Consider the following 22,214-nt stretch of genomic DNA (forward strand, 5'->3'; position numbering starts at 1 on the left):
GTATTAGATTTACCACCCCAAACTTAGAATTCAACATAGTTTCCAAAATCCACAACATTTATGCCGAGCAAGGGTAAAAGAGATTATTATATTTTTTTCTTTTTCTGGCCATAGGGTAACATAAGCGGTTTACAAACAAACAAAATGGTTAAAGGCTCAAAAGGGGTTCGCAACGAATAAAACGTACAAGGGTGGCTGGAAAGGCTCAAGGTTAACAACAAAAACGTGCCTCAGTGTGTGTCTTAATGCAGTGCTATGTCAGTAGAACGTACGCAAAACCAGAGCGATAGAGTCATACCTGGATTAACTCTCATGATGATATCTTCGTATTTGGCTTTTTTGTAGTCTCACCATGTGGGGTAAACTTGCAGGTTCCAAAGCACTCTCTGTGTAATGTAGCTTCTTTTTGGTTCAGGTGTACCATACTTCTATCTCAATCCAGCTTTCATCACACTGCGTCCAACAATAGTTTTTCTTCGGCTGCATAAATTTCCAAGGTGCCTCGGGAGAGTAAGTTCGGGTTGTGTCTTTCATCCACTAAACATCCTTCCCTCACGCCTCTGGTTTTTATCCATCAATATGTAACCCAACACCCAAACAATTGAAAATAAAAGAAATCAAAGTTAACTTAAAAAAATGAAAAAAACCAAAACGAAAAATATATTAAAACAATGAAAAGAACCCCCCCACACTTGAACTAAACATTGACCCCAATGTTTAAACCCAAATGCAAGAGGGACTTACAGTGCCTACTGCGGAGGAGGGTGTTGTGGAAATTGCAACATCATCTGTTGCATCATCCTTTGAATATCATCAATGGCAGCCCCTTGACGGAGCTGCTCTGTCACGATCTGATCAATCTCCGCTCCCTGGCGAGCCTGCTCGACACGGAACTGATCCATGTCCATGGGTGTCCATCCAGCAGAGGAGGCTCCCATACCTCGGTGGTGAGAGGTGTGAGGGTGAGGAACACCCCTCTCCCTTGCTGGTGCATCTTCCTCCATCGTTTCACCTGCACGAAAATCATCTTCTCCCGCCTCTTCGGGGTTAACAGAAGTATACAACCAATTCTCATTGTTATCAACATTAGTTTTATCAGTGTTCGGTAAGCGGAACAGCCGGCGTGTCCGACTTACCAACACATACCCATGACGGCTTTGTTCGAGCATTCCTTGCGTGCACAGGGCATTGAGGTCAAGCTTACTCAACGCTTGCATCGGGGTCTCTCCGTCCAACATCGGCCTACACCCACACCAGTCAGCAATTTGTGTTATCATACCACCCACAAATATGGCTCCTGAGCTGGCACGCCCCATGGTACCTAAATGGTCGGCGGCGAATGCCGCCACATTCACTGGTTCCTCATTAACCATGGCATGCATCAAATATAACTCCCGCTTTGCCGCTACACCTGTACTATCTCCTCGTCCGAACAAGGTGAATGCTAACCCTTTTTGAGCATATCGGAAGCACGGGTTTTGAATCCATGATGCCTTTGCACTCAGGGGTTCGTACTGTGGTAAACCTGTAATAGAGGACCAAAAGGAACCTGCAGAAAAGTCATTTGGCACTGCCCCGGATCCTACCAATGGTAACCGGAGGCATTGCCCAAGCTGAATAACCGACATCGAATAATCTTCGTTATAAAGTCGGAAACTCATAGTACCAAAATATTCATAAACATGACCAGTCCAATTCTTTTCCAATTTAAATTTAACAGTGCTTAGGAACTCTAGAGTGATGCGTTCATAGGAAGGCATATCAGCATGCATAAATTCAAAAATACCTAAATTGTGGAACATTTGAGATACATCATCTAGAATTCCTAAAGCACTCATAGTATCATCACAAACATACCTTGTAGGTACAAGCTTCCTTTTAAGGTGAGTCTTGTACCTTTCAACATGGTCATCATCCTCAAAAATAATTCCGTGTGCATTCGGCATCCTCCAGGCCCTTTGTCTCGGCCTTGAGGTCTCTACCACAGCCTTTCCTCGCTCGGCTCTTTTGGGGGGCATAATGATCACCTGAAAAGTTAGCGGAAAAAAATAGTGGAGATAGAGAAAAATAATACCGTCACGATGTAGAGTGCGAGAAACGGCCCAACTTTTGTGAAGGGACTTTGAAAAAAAATGGTTGGATGATGATGAAAGTTGAGGTTTAAAGTGAAGGTGGTTATGGAGTTTGAGAGGTTTGAGAGAAAAATAGGGTTGGAGGAGATGAAGTGGCTGAAAAGTGAGTGGGGGAGAGGTAAAAGGTATTTAAAGACGTGTGGGCCCCACTCCAACGTCTCTAAATTTAAAAAAAATTCTGAGTTACGCACTGCAACACGGTCCGTGCTAGACCACACGGCCGACCGTGTTGCACCCCTGGAAAATGTATGGGAAAAATGTAAGCATGCAACACGGCCCGTGTTGGCACACACGGCTGCCCGTGTTGCTCCTCTGGAAAATGTATTGGATTCTGAAAATTGAGCAACACGGCCCGTGCTAGCTCACACGGCCTGCCGTGTTGTACCTCTTTTCTGACTACTTCCTTCATTGCTGGGTTAAGTCGTTGTTGAGGTTGGACAACCGGCTTGTGATCATCTTCCATGAGAATTTTGTGCATGCATATTGTAGGGTTTATTCCCTTCAAATTCTCTGAGTCGAGGGAGACATATTTGAGGTTCTCCGGTAGTTGTTTCAATTCAGTTCCCTTCTTTTGTTCATCTTTCTTTTCTTCCACTAAGGGTTGCCTTAAATCTTTCCACCGGTTGTGTCGATAACCTTTAAAAGGTGGTGATGCTTCCGTCATGGCTAATACTTCCATATCTTTCTCGTTAACTACTTCCTCTTTGTTAAAAATTGATAAGCTCAACACCCTTTCCAAGGGTAATTTTTGTGTTGTCAAGCAATTTTTCTTTTCACATATTTGATCAATTGTCTCAATATGTTGACTAGTGGCAACCTCATCCTTGTACTTCATGGTGTTTCGCACATCAATTTTTAACTCTTCATCATACACTTTCAAAGTCATCGTGCCTTCTTCTATGTTGATCAAACATCTCCCGGTCTCTAAAAATGGTCTCCCCAAAATGATTGGTATCTCTTCATCTTCCGGCATTTCCAAAATGACAAAATCCACCGGAAACACAAACTTGTCGATCTTTACTAGCACATCTTCTACTATCCCATAAGGTCTCTTCACAGAGTGGTCAACAAACTGGAGTGTCATTCTCGTATCTTGAATTTTACCTATCCCCAACCTCTTATAGATAGACAGCGGCATAAGACTTACACTCGCTCCCAAATCAATTAGAGCTTTCTTGAAGGATCTATCTCCAATGGCACACGGAATAGTCAGAGAACCTCGATCTTTTTTTTCACCGGAACCTTCATACCCTGCAAAATGGCATTACAAGTTTCCGTTAGAATAATCGGGTTAGTCTCTATGGTCCGCTTCTTCGAGATGATGTCTTTCATGAACTTTGCGTAGGTAGGCATTTGCTCAAGCGCCTCCAAGAAAGGAATGTTTAGCTCAAGCTTTTTAAACATTTCCAAGAACTTCTCAAAGTTTTTCTCATGCTGCCCTTTCTTCTTATTTCTTGTTGGGAATGGCAGTTTGACGGCCGGTTTTGGATCAATCACTTTATCTTTAACCACTCGTTCATCATGAGTGACCTCTTCATTTGCAACCTCATTTTCTTTTATCTCTAGATCAACTTCAAGCAATAAGTCTTCTTCTTCAGAACTCTTCTCAGGTATTTCTTTTGACTTACCATTCCTTGTGGTCACCGCATTCACATGATTATTTTCTCTTGGATTAGTAACCGTAGAACTTGGTAAAACTCCCTGTTGTGGAGAGCCCGCTAGTTGTTGGGCTATCTGACTCATCTGGATTTCAAGATTCTTAATTGAAGCACTTGTGTTCTTTAAATTACTCCGAGTCTCTTCTTGAAATTGAGAGCTTTGAGCGGCCATCTTCTCAATGGCAAGCTCCCAATCAGCTTTTCTTGGTACCTGTTGCTGAAACTGTTGTTGATGTTGTTGATACGGTTGTTGTTGCTGTGGTTGGTTCTGCACATTTCCTTGTTGATCCTTCCATGAGAAATTAGGATGGTTTTTCCAACCCGGATTGTATGTGTTTGAATAAGGGTTGTTCTGCCTAAGAAACTTGATCTCCTCAATTTGTTGTGCGGTAGCAACGCAATGTACGGTAAGATGAGGTCCTCCACAAATTTCGCAATTACTAGTGTGAGTTGGTTGAACCTGTTGAACCTGTGCAACAGTTTGGGTATCAATAGCCATCTTCTTCAGTCTCCTTTCTACTTCAGCTGCTATTTGATCTTCCATCTTCACCACTTGGTTTGCCAATTTCAAATTAATTATCCCTTCGGATTGACTAACACTGCGGTCATACAACTCCAGGTGCTCATTGGCTGCAATGGCTTCGATAATCTTTTTAATACCAGTGGCTGTTGTAAAATTGGTTGAGCCACCAGCTGCTGTGTCAATGAGTTGCTTAGTCTTCAGCCGAAGACCATTTACAAAATTCTGCATTTGCTCCGTTGCATCCATATTATGAGTAGGACATGCAACCAACAATCGTTTGAACCTCTTATACGCATCTCCAAGTGACTCTCCTTCTTTCTGTTTAAAATTCACTATGTCGTACCTCTTTCGGATGTATACAGAAGCCGGAAAGTACTCGTTGAGAAACGTTGTCTCCATCTGTTGCCAAGTTGTGATGCTTCCAGCAGGTAAAGAGTAGAACCACTCTTCAGCATCTTCTGACAATGTAAACGGAAACATGACCAGCTTCTTAGCTTCCTCAGAATGCCCCTCAATCTTTAACGACGTAGTCATCGTAAGAAACCTCTGCAAATGTTTGTTGGCATCTTCGTTAATTTTTCCTGAGAAAGGTCTCCTTTCAAGTTGCCGTATCGTTGAGGGGTGAAGTTGAAAGTGGGCAACATTGACTGGTTGATTCACTATTGTCATCCTTCCAAGCGGGGCATTAGCTCCCCCGTAATCACCTAATAGTCTCTCCACAGGAGGTGGGGCAGCTGCCATAGTTTCAGACTCGGTATCCGAATTTTCAGAATCAGAGTGTTCCGAATGAATTGAAACGGTTCCGTCTTTCTCAAAATCAGAAACTATTAGGGGTTCTTCTGTCACTTCCAGTCTGTCGTGTCTGGCTTTTCTGATTTGTGCTCGCAACGATCGTTCTGGTTCTGCGTCAAAAAGAAATTCAGCTGAGGCCTTACCTCGCATAAAAATATTAGACGATTGGTAGGATAAGCAAAGGAAAATAAACAAATAAAATAAAATAAAGTAAAATTTTAGTTGCAGAGCAACAAAATTCCAATTGAATAATTATTAACAGATAGTTTGGCAGTCCCTGGCAACGGCGCCAAAAACTTGATCGGGAAAATAGCAAGTGTACTATTTTTACCGATGTAGTAATGAAAAGGAATTATCCTGAGTATCGATCTCGAGGACTGCGTAGGAACTATAAGTGTTGGTAATGATTCAATTGAACAAAAGAACCTTTGGTTGGTAAGTGAAAAGTGAATTTGCTCTGTAAAATATAAAGGAAAAATAGAGAATTTTGAACGCAGTAAAGTTAAGCATGCTAGGTCCGGGGTGTATGAATTGCTCTGAAATAAACTTAATCCTTATTTTATGACATCTACGTTAGAATGATTCAATATGATTCTCAAGAGTAGTTTCCCCTAATTCCTTAGCCAGAAACCATTAACATTCAATTTTAAATCCCAATTCCTTAGCCATTCAAAAGAATATTAATCCCATGTATGAATATCAAGAATTTCCCATCATCACTATTAGATCCTCATTCCTAAGAGAAATTAGCGATGTTATTATACACACAGTGATAAAGGGATTTGTCCGACCTCCTTTACCTCCAAATCAATACCTAATTTTCCAATACGGCAAGCATTACACTCGTGTTATAACAAATTGATTTCATAAAAGCATAAACATTCATAAAATTGTAGGAAAAAGGTTCATTACAAAAGCAATTCAGGGACACCCCTAGCATCGGGGGGTTTAGCTCATCACAATATTCAAAGAAAGTACAAATGTAAGGTTAAACATTACAAGAGATTGGATAGCTTCGATCTTCAATTGCTTCCGCGCTTGATGATCTCCGTTCTCCAAAAACCTTGACTGCCCTTCTTTTCTTCGTAGTCTCTCCTCTTCTTTTCTTCTCTTTTTAGGTCTAAATAGTACAGTACACATTACAGCCAAGCCAAAAAGTCAAAAATGCCCTTCGGGATCACTTCATGAGTGAAAATAGGAAATCGGAAAAATTCAGCGCGCCAGCCAACACGGGCCGTGCCAAGCAACACGGCCGGCCGTGTTGGCTCTCTGGTTTTTGTATGGGAAGAAGCTGAGCTTGCAGCACGGGCCGTGTCAGGAGACACGGGCCGTGTTTGGCTCCAGAATTTTTTATTATATTTTTTTATTTTTTTCTTTAACTCTTCCATTGTTGCCTTGGCACTTCCGACTCTTCAACTACTTCTGAAACATGCACAATACCATGGAAACGACATCAAACGCATCTAAAAACTTAAATTAACACCAAAAGCAAAATAAGCATAAAACTACTCAAATATGAAATACTTAAAACTCAAACACTAAAACTCAAAATAAAGGGTTACCACATTGATGAATTTTGGCCGAGAACATGATGAAAATCAAGTAAAATGGTGACCGATCAAGGCCTATGCCATTTTGCTTTATGTTATCTAAATCTACCAGTGATTCGCACAGTACCTCAAGTTTGTCAAAGGGCGTGGCAAGATGAATGTGAGGTTCACGATCTAGAATGTGTGGTTCTCTGTAGATTGGGGTAGAAATGACACCAATAGTTATAGTTGTTTTTTGAGTAGAAATGGGTGTTTGATCAGTTGATTCCATCTGCTGAGAATAGTTATAGGTGGATTGTTGTTGAGCATCCATGAAGAATTCTGATGAAATTTGTTGAAGAATGAAGAACTTTGCTTGAAGATGATGAGGAGCTGATGAAGATGATGAACTTCAGAGAGAGAGAGAGAGAGAGAAAGAGAGAGAGAGAGAGAGAGAGGGCAGGGGGTTTGTGTATGGCATGAGCGTAAAAGTGTGAGATGTGATAAGTGAAAAATATATATACACAAAGAAATGCATGCAAAACAACAGCGTTAGAGGCAGTTGAGAAGTTATGAAATTAATGATGCACATTAACCAAGTTTACACGCTTAGGGGATAAATGATTACAACCCATGATGGAGGTCTAATCCCTAAATCAGCACACTGCTCGAGGAGATCTCAAGGGCCTGTCTCTTGATTTCTGATACACAGCTATCCAAAAGATCCAAAGTCAGACGTATGATGCCCCACGTGTTGATCTATCTAATCTTTAGGAATACCAAGAGATTGGATCTTGAGGATTTCTGATTCAGATAACTCCAAATTCGTAGAAGCATCAGAGTCAGATCCAGATACCCGATGTTTATTTCAGAGCCTTATTTTGCTATTTCAGAGAAGCACATTTGGTTTATTCTGGGCAAATTTCAATTTTTAAATGTTTCAGAATAAATGAGGATCTGTCTTCAGCGAGGGGTTTAGTGAAAATATCAGCCCATTGATGGTCTGTATCAATAAATTTTAAGGATATTACCCCTTTTTGAACATAGTCTATGATGAAATGATGTTTTATTTCTATGTGATTATATCTGGAATGCAAGATAGGGTTATTACTTAAACATATTGCAACAATATTATCACCAAAGATAGGAACGTTACTCTCAAAGATCTGAAGGTCTTCTAGTTGATTTTTCATCCAGAGCATCTGAGTGGTGCAAAGTGAAGCTGATATATATTCTACTTCTGCAGTAGACAGGGTGATGGTTAATTGTCTTTTGCTGGCCCACGATATGAGATTGTTTCCCAAGAACTGACAGTTCCCATATGTACTTTTACGTTCCATTCTGTCCCCTGCATAATCTGCATCACAATAACTAGAGAGCCTATACTCTGATATTTTCTCATACACTAGGCCAAGGCTAGGGGTTCCTTTCAGATACCTTAGGATTCTTTTAACAGCTGTTAAATGAGATTCCCTAGGATCTGGTTGGAATTTGGCACAAAGACATACACTAAAAAGAATATCAGGGTAAGTAGCCGTCAGATAGAGAAGAGATCATATCATACCACGATAGAGCTTCTGACAAACCTTCTGACTAGCTTATTCTTTCTCCAGAATGCAGGTTGGATGCATGGGTGTCTTAGCAGGTTTGCATTCTTCCATTTTGAATTTCTTCAGAATGTATTTTATGTATTTACTTTGATATACATAGGTAGCTTCTGAAGCTTGATTGATTTGAATTCCTAGAAAGAACTTTAGTTCTTGGATTAAGCTTATTTCAAATTCTGCCTGCATTAGCTCAAAGAATTCTTGACATACAGAGGGGTTAGCTAAACCAAAAATAATATCATCAACATATATCTGGCATATCATGAGATCATTTCTAATGTTTTTACAGAATAGTGTAGAGTCAACCTTTCCTCTAATAAAGTCATGTTCTAGGAGAAAGTTGCTTAGTCTTTCATACCAAGCTCTAGGAGCTTGTTTCAGACCATACAATGATAAACATGTTCTAGACATTTAGAATTTTCAAAACCTGGAGGTTGATTGACATATACCTCTTATGATATATAACCATTAAGGAATGCGCTCTTGACATTCATCTGATATAATTTGATGGAATGATTTACAGCAAAAGAAACAAGTAAGCGAATAGATTCTAACCTGGCGACTGGAGCAAAGGTTTTATTGTAGTCAATGCCTTCTTGTTGACTGTAACCTTGTGCCACCAGTCGTGCTTTGTTTATGACTACTTCTCCTTTTTCGTTTAGTTTGTTTCTGAATACCCATCTTGTTCCAATAATATGAGTTCCTTTAGGCTTTGGGACAAGATCCTAGACACCATTATTTGAGAATTGATCCAGTTATTCTTTCATTGCCAGAACCCAGCCATTGCCTTGAAGTGCCTCATCACAGGAAGTTGGCTCGATCAGAGATACTAATCCCAGAGGAGTTTCTTCAGATACTTTAAATGTTGACCTGGTTCTGACAGGTTCATCCTTGTTTCCCAGAATTAAATCTTCAGAGATGTTAGGGAGACTTCTTGATCATTTCTAGATAGTTGAAACTTCAGTTGAATCTGGACTTTGTTTCTAAGTTTCTTCTGATGTTTTAGTCTTTTCGTCAGAGCCTGCAAGAGTTATCTCCAAATCTGCAAGTTTCTCAACTAACTTTGAATTTTCAGGGTCAAGCTTATCATCAAATCTAACATGTAGTGATTATTCCATAATTTTGGTTTATGTGTTGTATACTCTTTAGCCTTTAAAGTGTTCTGAGTATCTTAACATGATACCTTTTTGTGCTTTTGAATCAAACTTGTTCAGATGTTCTTTAGTGTAAAGAATGAAACATGAGCATCCAAAAGGATGGAAATAAGATATGTTGGGTTTTCTTCCCTTACACAATTCATAGGGAGTCTTTTCCAGAATAGGTCTTATAGAGATTCTATTCTGAATATAACACACTGTATTTACTGCTTCAGCCTAAAAGTGCTTAGCCACATTTGTTTCATTGATCATGGTTCTGGCCATTTCTTGGAGTGTCCTATTCTTCCTTTCTACAACTCCATTTTGTTGTGGAGTTCTAAGGTAGGAGAAATCATGGGATATTCCAGTAGAATCAAACAGTTCTTCAAAGAACTTATTTTCGAATTCGCCACCATGATCACTTCTGACTCTGATAATTTTAGAGTCAAATTTGTTTTGCACTTTAGAACATAAGCTAGTGAATACAGAGTGAGACTCACTCTTTTGCTTTAGGATTTTTACCCATGTCCAGCGACTAAAATCATCAACAATGACCAGTTCATACTTCTTTCCATTGACTGACGATGTATTAACAGGCCTAAAAAGGTCAATGTGAAGAAGTTCCAGAGGCTTAGAGGTGGAAACAACATTTTTCTTTTTAAAAGATGTTTTAGAAAGTTTTCCTTTCTGACATGCCTCACACAGAGCTTCTGAAGAAAACTTCAGCTTAGGTAGACCTCTGATTAACTCGAGTTTATTTAGCTGAGAAAGTTTTCTCATGCTAATGTGGCCCAAACGTCTATGCCATACCCATTGCTCTTCGTGAACAGACATCAAACATTTTACAATTTGATCTTTTAGATCTGAGAGATTTATTTTGTAAATGCTGTTTTTTCTCTTGCTAGTGAAAAGAACTGTTCCATTGTTCTGATTAATTGCTTTACATGTTTTTTGATTGAAGATTACATCATAACCGTTATCACTTATTAGTTTATTGATAACAGGTTATGCATTAATCCTTCTACGTAGATAACATTAGATATATAGGGAAGAGTTCCATTACCAATAGTTCCGGAGCCTCTGATTCTTCCTTTCTGATTTCCTCCGAAACCTACAAAGCTAACATCTTTAAGTTATAGACTTTGGAACATATACTTTCTTCCCGTCATGTGTCGCGAGCATACCATGATTGGTGTCCTAACTCTGCTGCATAAGATATCTGCAACATAAATAATTTTATCCTTTGGTACCCATAATATTTTGGGTTCTTTGTGATTAGTTTTCCCAAGGTTTCTTAGAACTTTGGGTTTTCTAGCATTATCAAAACGTTGTGCTTGTGCATGTGTGTAGTGATAAGAAAAAGTATATTTGGGTTTGTCATCTGTGGAAGATTTATCTTTGCTAGGATCATACCCTATTCCTCTTTTATTATTCTGTCTGACTCCATAAGTCATGGATGCCATTCTGCTTCTTTCTATCCCATTTTTCAGAAACTTTTGAAAAGATTTTTCATATTTATATATCATTGTGTTAGAAGTTTGTGGGGCTTGAGATAAAGCTTCTTCAAGTTTTAAACATTGTTTATTTGTGGAGTCTCTTTCTTTTGTCAGAGTTAGATTTTCATCTTTTAGTTCTGAAACTGTCATCTCAATCTTATCACATTCTTCGATGGTTCCTTCAAGAACCCTTTTTAGTGTTTTAAATTTTTGTTTAAGTTTCTGATATGAGTTCAAAGATTTATAAAGGCATGATTCAAGGTCAGAGCGAGAAAGATAAAAAAATACCTCTTCAGGATCAGATTCTCCATCAGATGTGTTTCCAAAGGTGGTAGCCATGAATGCAACATTTGCCTATTCTTTAGAGTATGATTCAGAGGAATCAGATCCACTGTCGTCCCAGGTGGCCATCAGCCCCTTCTTGGTTTTGAAGGAGCTTTTCTTGAAACTTTCTCTTTTGGAGCTTTCTTTCTTTAGCTTTGGGCATTTGTTTCTGTCATGACATGTTTCCTTACATTCGTAACATGTTACTTCTTTGTTTGATTTACCTCTGGAAGTTGATTCTGAGCAATCTCCCTTGGGTCTTGGTCTTCTGAAGTTATTATTCCTTTTTCTCCATAGTTGTTTTACTCTTCTGGTCAAAAGGGATAACTCTTCTTCATCGTCAAAGTCTTCCATTTCAGAGTCGTCATTGTCTTCCTCTCCAGCTTGGAAGGCTTTGTTCCTTTCTGGTTTGCGTCTTTCAGATCTGGACTTTAGCGCGACAAATTTGATCTTCTTTTGAGGCTCATCTTCCTCAAGTTCTATCTCGTGACTTCTGAGTGAACTGACGAGTTCTTCAAGGCTGATATTGTTCAGATCCTTTGACAATTTTAATGTTGTGACCATGGGTCTCCACTTCTTTAGCAAGCTTCTGACTATCTTTTTGACATGATTTGCAGTTGTGTAGCCTTTGTCCAGAACCTTGAGTCCTGCAATTAAAGTTTGAAATCTAGAAAACATTACCTCTATAGCTTAATCGTCCCCCATCTTGAAAGCTCCGTACTTCTGAATTAGAGCTAGAGCCTTTGTCTCTTTGACTTGTGAATTTCCTTTGTGATTCATCCTCTAGGAGTCAAGTATTTCTTTAGTTGTTTCCCTGTTGGTGATCTTTTCATATTCATTATAGGAAATGGAATTCAACAGTATTGTTCTGGCTTTGTGATGGTTTTTGAAGTCACGCTTCTGATCATCTGTCATCTTGTTTCTGGAAATGGCAACGCCAGCGTCAGATACAGGAGGTATGTAGCCAATAGTAACTATGTCCCACATATCAGCATCATAGCCCAGAAAGCAACTTTCAATTCTATCTTTCCAGTAATCAATTTTTTCTCCATCAAAGAATGGAGGTTTAGCATTGTAACTATCTCTTTTATTGGTGTTTACCATAATTTTTTTCTCACGCTGGATCTCTCTACACTGTTAAGTGTTTGATTAAAAAATCAATAACAGAGTCGACGCTCTGATACAAATTGAAGGTAGAGAAAAATAAGAAAGTGGGGTTTGAATTGTTTTTAAAAGAATAAAAACTTTTTAGAAATTAGACACACGCAGAAACAAAAGAGTTCAACACAGAATTTTATACTGGTTCGCTTGAAATTCAAAGCTACTCCAGTCCATCCGGCCAATGTGATTTCGCCTTCAAAAAGGACTTAATCCACTAATATTGAAAGATTACACAACCAGTCATCTAAAAGAGAATAGGGATCCCCTAGCCCTCTCAAATTTACAGACTTCACAAGTCACTTGAGGAAATTTCTTAGCAATATAGTATGATTACAGTAATGAATAGTGCTTCAAAAATAAGCAGAAATTACGCAAGGTAAGAGTAACAAATATTCACACGTTAGAGCAGCAGCTCGTGAGAGAATGAAAAATGAATAATGGAAGTATGGTATTCTCGTGTGTTTAAGGTATTGTCTTTGGGTGGCGTTCCATCCTTTATATAGGAGTATTGAGAAGACCGTTGAGTGATGTTAATGTCAGAATATTGGGCAATGATGTATGATTAATGTCATTAATCTCTATGTTCTTTCCAAAGTAATATTTGGAGCGCCATAAAATCTTCCTAAAATAGCTTCTTTCCATAAGCGAATTTCTTCAAGGTTAAGCTTTCTGAATCAGAGGATCCTAATGTCAGAGCCTTTATTAAGCGATTGCAACTTCAGAAGATGCTTGTTGCTGACTGTCTTCAGAGTTTGTCTTTACTTGATTTCATCAAAGCGTACGTCTTCCGATTCTAGAGTCATTCTTCCACTTCAGAGTGTCTGACTTCTTTAGTTTAGCTTGCGCTTGCGTTTGATCAGAGTCAGAGCTTTTGTTTGCGTATCTTCTAAGTGGTATCTTAGAGCTTGATTATATATCTGATGAATGTCTATCTGACTGTTTTTTATTAGATTCCTGCATACTTAGAAATATTTCGTTAGGGTACCATTTTTGTTTCATCATTTGTTATCGTCAAAATCTTAGAGATACATTGTAGAACTAAATTTGTTCTTACAACTTCTTTATCTCTCTTAGTGGACAAAGTTTCTTCATGTCTTCTACTGGGTGAAGCTTCTTCAAATCCTCTACTTAAAGAAGACTGCTTAGAAGATTGTTTGTTTATCATAGTTGTTCTTTCAAAGGACATCTCTAGTGTTGTTCTATAATTTATTTCTTCTAATGATGAAGATTATGATTCTTCTAATTTTCTTGAACAATTTCCACCATATTTCAACATCCAAATAACTTTGTTGAGTTTTTCAATGATTTCTTTATTTTTGGATTTTTCGTGAAAAATAACAAACACACTTATATATTTTGATTCAAGGTCTGGATCTGATTTTTGGTTACAATTATTGAATCTAAGATATATGTTAAATATAATTTTTTTACATATCTTCCAAGGATTCTAATGTTTTAGCACCATCTATAAAGATGAACTTTATGTTCAGTTGGTGTTTCATCTTCCTAGATTAGAATGTTCATTATCTCTTGTTCAATCTTGGGAAACTATCCATTTATCATCTTTAGAGTGTCTCATTATACTTGACTTTAGTTATTATCTTCAAGAACTATTTGTCATCATTAAAAGCATATTCATATTTAATAGAGCTTCCTAGATCAATAACATGGAAAACAAGGTTCCACAGGCCTAACAATTTGGCATACAGCTCTCCCCAAGATTTTCTTCTTGAGAGTTTTCACTATATGTGTGAGTTTTTTCACAGGTTATACCCGTAAACTATCTTTCAATCAAACTTGCAGTTTTACACAGACTACCCTTCAAATCAAACATGATATTTTATACCAGACTAATCTCAAAACAAATGAGAGCTTTTACACCATACTTAGCTCATAAACCAAATCGAGATTTTAACGGACAATATCACAAAGCAAATGAGATCTTTTACACCAGGTGAAGTTCACGAACCAAATGAAGATTTTCACTGATAAACTCACGAACCAAACATCAACTTCTAGTGATAAACTCATATTACCATTTTACCCCTACATTAGAGTACACAATAAAATTCTTATTGATATTGTGCACTCTTGAAGCACTAAGGAAATATTAGTGAAATGAAAGAAATGAGGAGAAAATGAGTAGAGACTGAGAAAGAGTGTCAACGCACGTGTTTTGGTGTAGTTTGAAAGTGAATGAAAACCTTTATTTATAGGTGAGAAGTCTATATCAAAAATTAAAATTATCTATGGGTTTTTTAATACTCATAATCGATTATATCATTGGTTTAATCGATTATGTGCTTCATAAAAATGACAACCCTAATTCCCTCAAAAAAAAAGGAACCCTGCAATGGCTAATATAACACCCCAAGTCTAAGTTGTCTAGAATATAATCCTTGGAGTCTCGTATTGATAGTCGATAATTGAAATTACATTACTTCAGACTTTACATATCATAAATTTTAACTTGAAACACAAACATGCCACTTGACTAACTCATTAGTCCATGATTCACAAAAGAAATTACAACTAATGTACGAGATAATTAAGTTTCACAGTAAATGGTTGAAAAAGCCTTTGCACAAAATAACTTAAAGAGTAATACAAAAGTTGGATCATAAAGAGTCTCCGCTCCATTGAGTTTAACCCACGTCATTCTTACCCTTTGAAACCTGCTTATCTGAAAAATAAAATTTAAGCAGAATGGGGTGAGATTACATCTAAGTGGATTCCCTACTAAAAAAACCAATAATGACCTCCACCAAAGAATCTCATTTTTTACACCGATCACAATGACTCACACAATGTAAGCATGATCCTACATTTCCTTAATCATATGATTGTATACTTTTCACCTTCGATAATCATAATCTTGTATTAACACATATGCAAACAGCCATATTATCGAGAGTGAGGAACTCAACAATATTCACCTATTGGTGAGTGTTAACATAATTAATCATACTCACCGACTATACATCACTAACCATTCAACTTGTAAATATGTGTTAACCAAGCACTCAGATTACCCCACGTAAGCTTAAGGTTGAACACCAAGACGAATGCAATATGTGTTTACATATCTAATAAACAGTCACAACAATAGTAATCACAACTCTTCGATGGATTGGTTCTCACATCTAAAGAGGGTCAAATATTAAGTATCTCAAGATTCACAATTTCGAACATTTTAAATTTATTTTATTATAATCATCATAAGAATATATATATATATATATATATATATATATATATATATATATATATATATATATATATATATATATATATATATATATATATATATATATATATATATATATATATATATATATATATATATATATATATATATATATATATATATATATATACTTGTCTATCTTACTAAAAATTTGATATCAATGCTAAATATCCCTACTAATTTTACCAATCTTACTAATTGATAAAAATAATAATATTTTATGCCAACTGTCAAATATTAGAATGAATTACTAACTAATTCAATCATACCAATTCAAAGATTTGAATTCAAATAACCACAAAACATCCATAAAACCAAACAATTGTTACTACTAATTTTCTCCAAAATAGGACAGCAAAAACTATCATCTTATAACTCAGTTTTCTCTATCAATATTCAATGGGTTTCAAAAAAACTAGTGCATACTTTGAAGGTAATTGAGGAAGTTTCTATTGACACTAAAATAAACTCAACCGGAGTTCCATACCTACAATTATAGCAAAAACATTACAGTACCCTCAAAACAACATTTAAATTGTTAGCTGAACTTGCAACATGGTTTACTCAATCAAAACCTAATGAAAATGAGTATCCATAGTATATCTTGTGTGTATTTTTGTCTACTTATCATTCATGTAAAAATGAAGTTTAAATGATTTACGAGAAGTTATGGGCAAATTACCACATGGTGTCAAAAGCAGGTCTGCAGAATTTTCAGAATAATAAACAATTTCCACTAACCCTAACTTCCTATGAGAAATCTAACTTCATAAGTTACTACTAAATCATATAACAAGAGATTAATTATTAATAGAAATCACCTTGAAAAAATCTGATTCCTTTAAGCTTGAGTTCTTGAAGTTTACATAATCCTCTTAAAGCTCTTTCCTTTGATTCAAATCTCCCTACGACTTCACCTACAGTCCAAAATATGGACTAGAGAGTTCAAGAGACACATGTAAATATTTATTATTGAATTAGAAATCAATAGAATCTTGTTCTTTCTAGGTGTTTGGATTACCATGAAAGCACCTCATAAAGCTTGGTTTGGGGGAAGAATGAAAAATAGATTTTGGTGGGTGAGGTAGATATTCTGTCGATTAGAGAGAGGAAGGAGGAGTTCCGGATTTTTGTCAAAATAGCTAACATAATACCCAAGACAGATTACTAACTTGCACCTGACATATAAGGAAATCACACATATGGCATTGGTTCTAAAAATGACTAAATTACCCTCCATTCACTCATAACCATTAAATTAAAATTTCTCTTTTTATTACACATTAAGGTTTTTGGCTTGTGAATGAGATTAACATAATAAAATTAAATCCCTTAAATTAAAGAGTTAGGAGTTTCCTTGCTCTAAAGCGGGGTGTTAAATCACTTTTTCTCTTTCAAAAATTCTAAAGCTTCAAGATCCCTTACTTAATACATCAATGGTTCAACACTTCATCTAGGACTCAACTTCTTTTAACTTATGAGACTTTATAAGAAATATTGATAAACACCTTCATTAGAGAGATTGTTTGACTAAGATCACCGAGGATTCCACCAAATGCCGCTTGACATTAAGGGTTATTCTTAAAAGATTAGTTTTTGAAATTTTGATCTCCCAAGCATAACAACTTGATTAACTTTAGATGAAGACTTCACCTTATAGTTTTTTCATCATCAAAACTATATAAGTTAATTAAATATTGCAGAAATTATACCTGCAAGCACATAGATCCACACAGAAGACCCTTAAAAGCATGTTGAGCTCGTAGACATTGCACGAGATTACCACCAAGCCAATGGAACATATATGGATCTATGTGCTTGTAGGTATAATGTGTTAAATAATTGTTAGCTGGTAAATTTCGACTAAGGGAAAAAGCCAATTTCGATCAAGGGGATCCGTCGGAAGCTCCTCGACAGAAGGGTATGAGAGGCTGTCGGTCGACACGAGCAAGCTTCGGTCGAAGTCGAAAGGTTTTTGAGGGGAGAATGAGAACGTGGGCACGTAAAGAAGTCATGGGTAGTTATACACTGAGATGGGGGAAGTGGACCGACACGTGGCACCTCAAGAAGGCTTTGTAACCCCCGACGGTTACCTTCTAATTAGTATTTAAGCCAATATTAGATGAGAATTCGAAGGTGGCAATTTGAACATTTGTAGTAGGGGTAAAACTTGAAGTATCCAAGCGTTCACGAGAAAAAAGTTACTCTCCTCACAAACAGTGTATTTTGCCTCCACTTTATAATTACAAGTCATTTAATCTTCGCAAAGCTTATCTTTTGTCTTGTTTTCACTTTACTGTTTATCGTCTTTCTTTCAGTACTTTATCGTTTCTACCTGTCATTTTACCTTTATTATTTCCTTAAACTCGTTAAGAGTCTCGTTTACACCCTTTCAACCAGTCAGAAACACTGTTTACCATATAGCCATACACACAAAACACTAAGTCCGAGACTCCTTAGCTGATCCCGCAAGTAACCCTTATAAAGGAAGGCTAGAGATTGTTGTGCAAAACAACAAATTGGCACACCCAGTGAGACCTCGGCAGTGTTAAGTTGTATGCGATTGCGCAGTGGAAAAATGACGTCTCCTAGACCCCACGAAGAAACGTCTTCGGCGGGAGACACAACGACGCCCCAGGTCGTGGACACCGACTCTAGTGTGGAGTCGACGATTTCAACAACATTTGTGGGACCAATTCTAACATCGTGTCAGCCACAAACACCGACACCGACAACCATGGGAACTATGGGGCAACATATGCCCAGTTACACGGCTCCCATACACAGAATATTGGGAATGCCGACGGAGTTTATGGCAAACATGCATAACCTCGATTCGACTTATAGCGATACCTCATCATCGCCATTCCCTTGTTATCAGGGGTTTGGACCTTTGGCAACCCCATTTGGTCGGCCCCTAGGTTTTGGATTGACATCTCAATCAATCCCAACATTTATGTCAAGCTCAGTTGTCGTTATGAGACAATAAATGGAAGAAAGTAACCACGAAATGGTACACATGCTGACTAAGCAAATAGGTACTATTTTAAGGCTTTTTATCTAGGATTCGATGCAGAGTTATCAACAGTTGGGGACCCAAATGACCAGGATTTGAGACTTTTTGGGAGCCTTAAGGGCTCAAGTGCGTCATAACCCCACACCTCTTCCTCGACCAGAGACTCCGGTTCGACAAGAGGAGATGACAGAGGATACGTTCGAACAAGAATACCAGGAGTTCGAACACATACCAAGGGCGGCACGAAGGCCCCCCGTGGTACTGGTTAACCGTAACCGGGATCCCGACCAGGTGGTTCGACAAGTTCGAAACGACGCAGCCGTAGGGGGACAAAACCTAGAGGCTATCGTCGAACGGATCATAGTGCGGAATGGAGTAAGTCCGTGCCTCCAACGATCGACATACTCCTCGCCTCTACCAGATTTTATCTTACAGACAGAATTGCCAAGGGGATGGAAAGTCCCTAAGTTTATTAAGTTCGCGGGGATACTGAAGAAACCACCGTCGAACATGTAGCGAGGTACCAGACCGAGGCTGGTGACATAACAAACAACGAGGACTTGAAGTTGAAATACTTCCCAAGTTCTCTCACGAAACATGCATTTACCTGGTTCATAATGCTACCTCCTTAGTCAATCCAAACATGAACACAATTGGAAAGGCTATTCAATGAACAATTTTACATGGGACAGTCAAAGATCAGTCCTAAGGAACTAGCGAGCGTTAAGTAAAAGGTCATTGAGTCAATTGACCAGTACCTGAACATGTTTAGACTATTGAAGGCGCGATGCTTTACTCAAGTCCCTAAACACGAAGTAGTCGAATTGGCGGCTGGGGGTCTAGATTATTCTATACGGAAGAAGCTGGACACCTAGTACCTTAGGGATATGGCCCATATTGGCCGATAGGGTTCGACGTATCAAACGTTTGAAAGCGCAAAAGTCTAAGGCAGGTTGATATCATAAAAAAGAGAAAGTGTCCTACATCAAAGTCGAATGAGACTCTTCTGACGACGAAGATATAGTCGACAAGAGTGAGGTCAATGTGGTGGAACTCAATCCCGAACCTCCATATACGTGCAAGGTTTTGAAACCATCGAATGGGAAAAACCCTATCGAACCAAAGAGAAGGCTTCAGTTTGGCGAAGGGCCAAAAATGCAGGTGGATACCAACCCTTTGAAGGTGGAAGAAGCATTGTATGTTGAGCCTACAGAATGCATGAGGGTGGAGACTACTGATGGTCTCATTGAGGTTCTTAAAGCAACCTCGTTAGCTGAATCATTTGAAGTAATGATGGTCGAAACTACTGAAGGTTTCGAAGTCAAAGACGAAAGGAGGCCCACGTCGGCCTATCCCCAGCTGGGCGAAAGTTTGTCTGACTTCCAGGAGAAGTGCAAGGGGTAAGGATCAAAGGCTCTATTATGCCCAAAGTGCAGAGCGGTATTCGACGAGAAAACCGTTGAAAGACTGGAGGCCGACAACAAGACCAATAAGGAGGAAAAACTTGATGTCCCATGATTTGTGTTCGACAGACACGGAGCTCCTCAACAAAACGAAGAGTACAAGAGACAATTTCAACGCTCCCGCCCGAAGACATTCATTCCTCTAACTGATGTTCCATATGAGAAGTGGATAGAACTTGTCAATCAGAAGGGGGGCAAGAAGCCGAAATGGAGGGTGTTGGAAAAAGAGGCAACGTCTCTAGAGAAGAGAAGAGGTTACACAATCTCTCCTAACTACAAAGGAAATAATCCTATGACTAAGACACAGTGGAGACGCCACCAAAGAAACAAAAAAGCTGGGAAAGTTGTTACCACACAGTCGAAGACTTCGGAGACTGCTGGACAAAAGGAACATGTGTCAAAGGTCAATGGACTTGCAAAAATGATGGCCAACTAGACAGTGGCCATGACCGTCGACTCGACGGGAAAGAAAGCGGTGATAGCCACTCAGAACGTGGAATGTTCGTCAGAGATTGAGGGATGACCATGAAATGAAGAAAGATCGAAGGAGGAGGGGCCATAATATTCTCCCCAACCAGAGGAAGAAGAACCTGAGTATTCTCCTCAGTCTGATGAGGAATTTGATGAGGATATGTACGACGAAAACAATGACGATATCTACAGTGATGGTTTCATCGTAAACTGCGGCATTCTGTCAGTAGTGCCAGCCGAATACGACATGGTGTCTGAAGTTTCTGAAATAGAAGGAGACTTTGTACCCGACGAAACAGAAGGGGGAAAGCCTTTATGCTACTATGTCATGAACAACGTCGTGGTGGAAGAGCAAAAAGCAATGTTTGAAAGGCCCAGTCCTGGGATGATGTACCATCTAAAACCATTGTTCATCAGAGCTAAGGTGGATGAAATGACGGTGAATAAGGTTTTTGTCGACGGAGGTGCTGCAGTTAACCTAACTCCCTATACTATGTTCAAGAAGATGGGAAAAGTCGATGAAGATCTCTGACAACACAACATGGTCCTTTCAAATTATGAAGGGAAGACCAACAATATAATGGGGGTGGTTCAGGTCGACCTCGCGGCAGGCACGATAACACGTTCAACGCTATTTATGGTAATAGACTCAAAGGCTAACTTCAACTTACTCCTGGGTCGAGAATGGATCCATGGGATAGGGGTTGTTCCCTCAAGGCCCACTAAAGACTCATAATCTGGAGAAAAGACGACACCGTAGAGAAAATTGAGGCCGACTAAAGCTATTACCGGGTCGACTATAGGGGTTCCAAGAGATCGTTTGACCAACATTTGGCAAACATAGCGCCATGTGATGACGAGTCGGGATCCTATACTTCCGTCAATACTGGTCGAGTTCTGAAGTTGGACCCTGATCATGGTTTCATCTAGGATAACGAGGAAGACACGGGATCAGAGATGGGAATCCCACCTACGGGGTGGCAAATAGTCGTTGAAGATGACTGCTGAGTCAAAAAGCATGGCTCGAATTTTAGCCTATTTGGCTGAAAACAAGAGGAAGTCGATTCTGGAAAGGAAGAGACTCTAAAATTTAGCCTGTGAAGCCGAAAGCCTAGATGATGGTCGATTAGACCAGACAACAGCTTCGAAAAGCCGGAGGCTTGATTGTATCTATGACAATGAGCCTTTGGGGTTCGAAAAGAACCCACAAAATGAGTCCCAAAAATGCAAGCGCAAGATCCCCTCGAAGAGATCAACTTGGGAAATAGGACCACAAAAAGACCAACCTACATAAGTACTAAGGTGGGGTTAGAGATGAAGGCAAGGCTAGTCGAGGTGTTAATTGAATACAAAAATTTATTTTCCTGGGATTATGACGAAATGCCAGGTTTGGATCGAAGCGTAGTAGAACATCGACTGCTTATCCAACCTGGGAAGAAACCGGTGAAGCGACACCCTCGACGGTTAACTCCGAACATAACTTCGAAGATCAAGAAAGAAATTGAAAGACTTCTAAGGATCGTTTCATAAGGACGATAAGGTACGTTGAATGGCTGGCCAACATAGTGCCCGTCATCAAGAAAAATGGAACTCTTAGGATTTGTATATATTTCAGAGATCTAAACAACGCCACACCGAAGGATGAATATTCGATGCCAG

The 22,214-nt window shown here is 38.7% G+C and overlaps 1 protein-coding gene and 1 long non-coding RNA gene across 2 annotated transcripts; both read right to left on the bottom strand.

Annotated features, from left to right (window-relative positions):
• Positions 1-3,341: 3,341 nt before the first annotated feature.
• Positions 3,342-5,054, bottom strand: LOC127080574 (uncharacterized). The gene is made up of 2 exons (XM_051020892.1): positions 4,581-5,054; positions 3,342-4,535 (listed from the first exon to the last, which is right to left on the bottom strand). Exons 1-2 carry the CDS (start codon positions 5,052-5,054, stop codon positions 3,342-3,344), a joined length of 1,668 nt encoding a protein of 555 aa, XP_050876849.1.
• A 9,685-nt stretch (positions 5,055-14,739) lies between these two features.
• On the bottom strand, positions 14,740-16,761 carry LOC127084523 (uncharacterized). Its single transcript, XR_007788726.1, has 2 exons — positions 16,427-16,761; positions 14,740-15,041 (listed from the first exon to the last, which is right to left on the bottom strand). It is a non-coding gene; the product is annotated as an uncharacterized LOC127084523 (long non-coding RNA).
• Positions 16,762-22,214: the final 5,453 nt, after the last annotated feature.

This window comes from Lathyrus oleraceus, chromosome 5, assembly GCF_024323335.1.
Source record: "Lathyrus oleraceus cultivar Zhongwan6 chromosome 5, CAAS_Psat_ZW6_1.0, whole genome shotgun sequence".
NCBI classification, from domain to species: Eukaryota; Viridiplantae; Streptophyta; class Magnoliopsida; order Fabales; family Fabaceae; genus Lathyrus; species Lathyrus oleraceus.

Coding starts and splice junctions, on each gene's coding strand:
- LOC127080574 (XM_051020892.1), bottom strand. CDS start 5,054: ATGGCAGCTGCCCCACCTCCTGTGGAGAGACTATTAGGTGATTACGGG. Junction 4,536..4,580: donor AGAGGTTCAAACGATTGTTG/GTTGCATGTCCT, acceptor GAGCAAATGCAG/AATTTTGTAAATGGTCTTCG.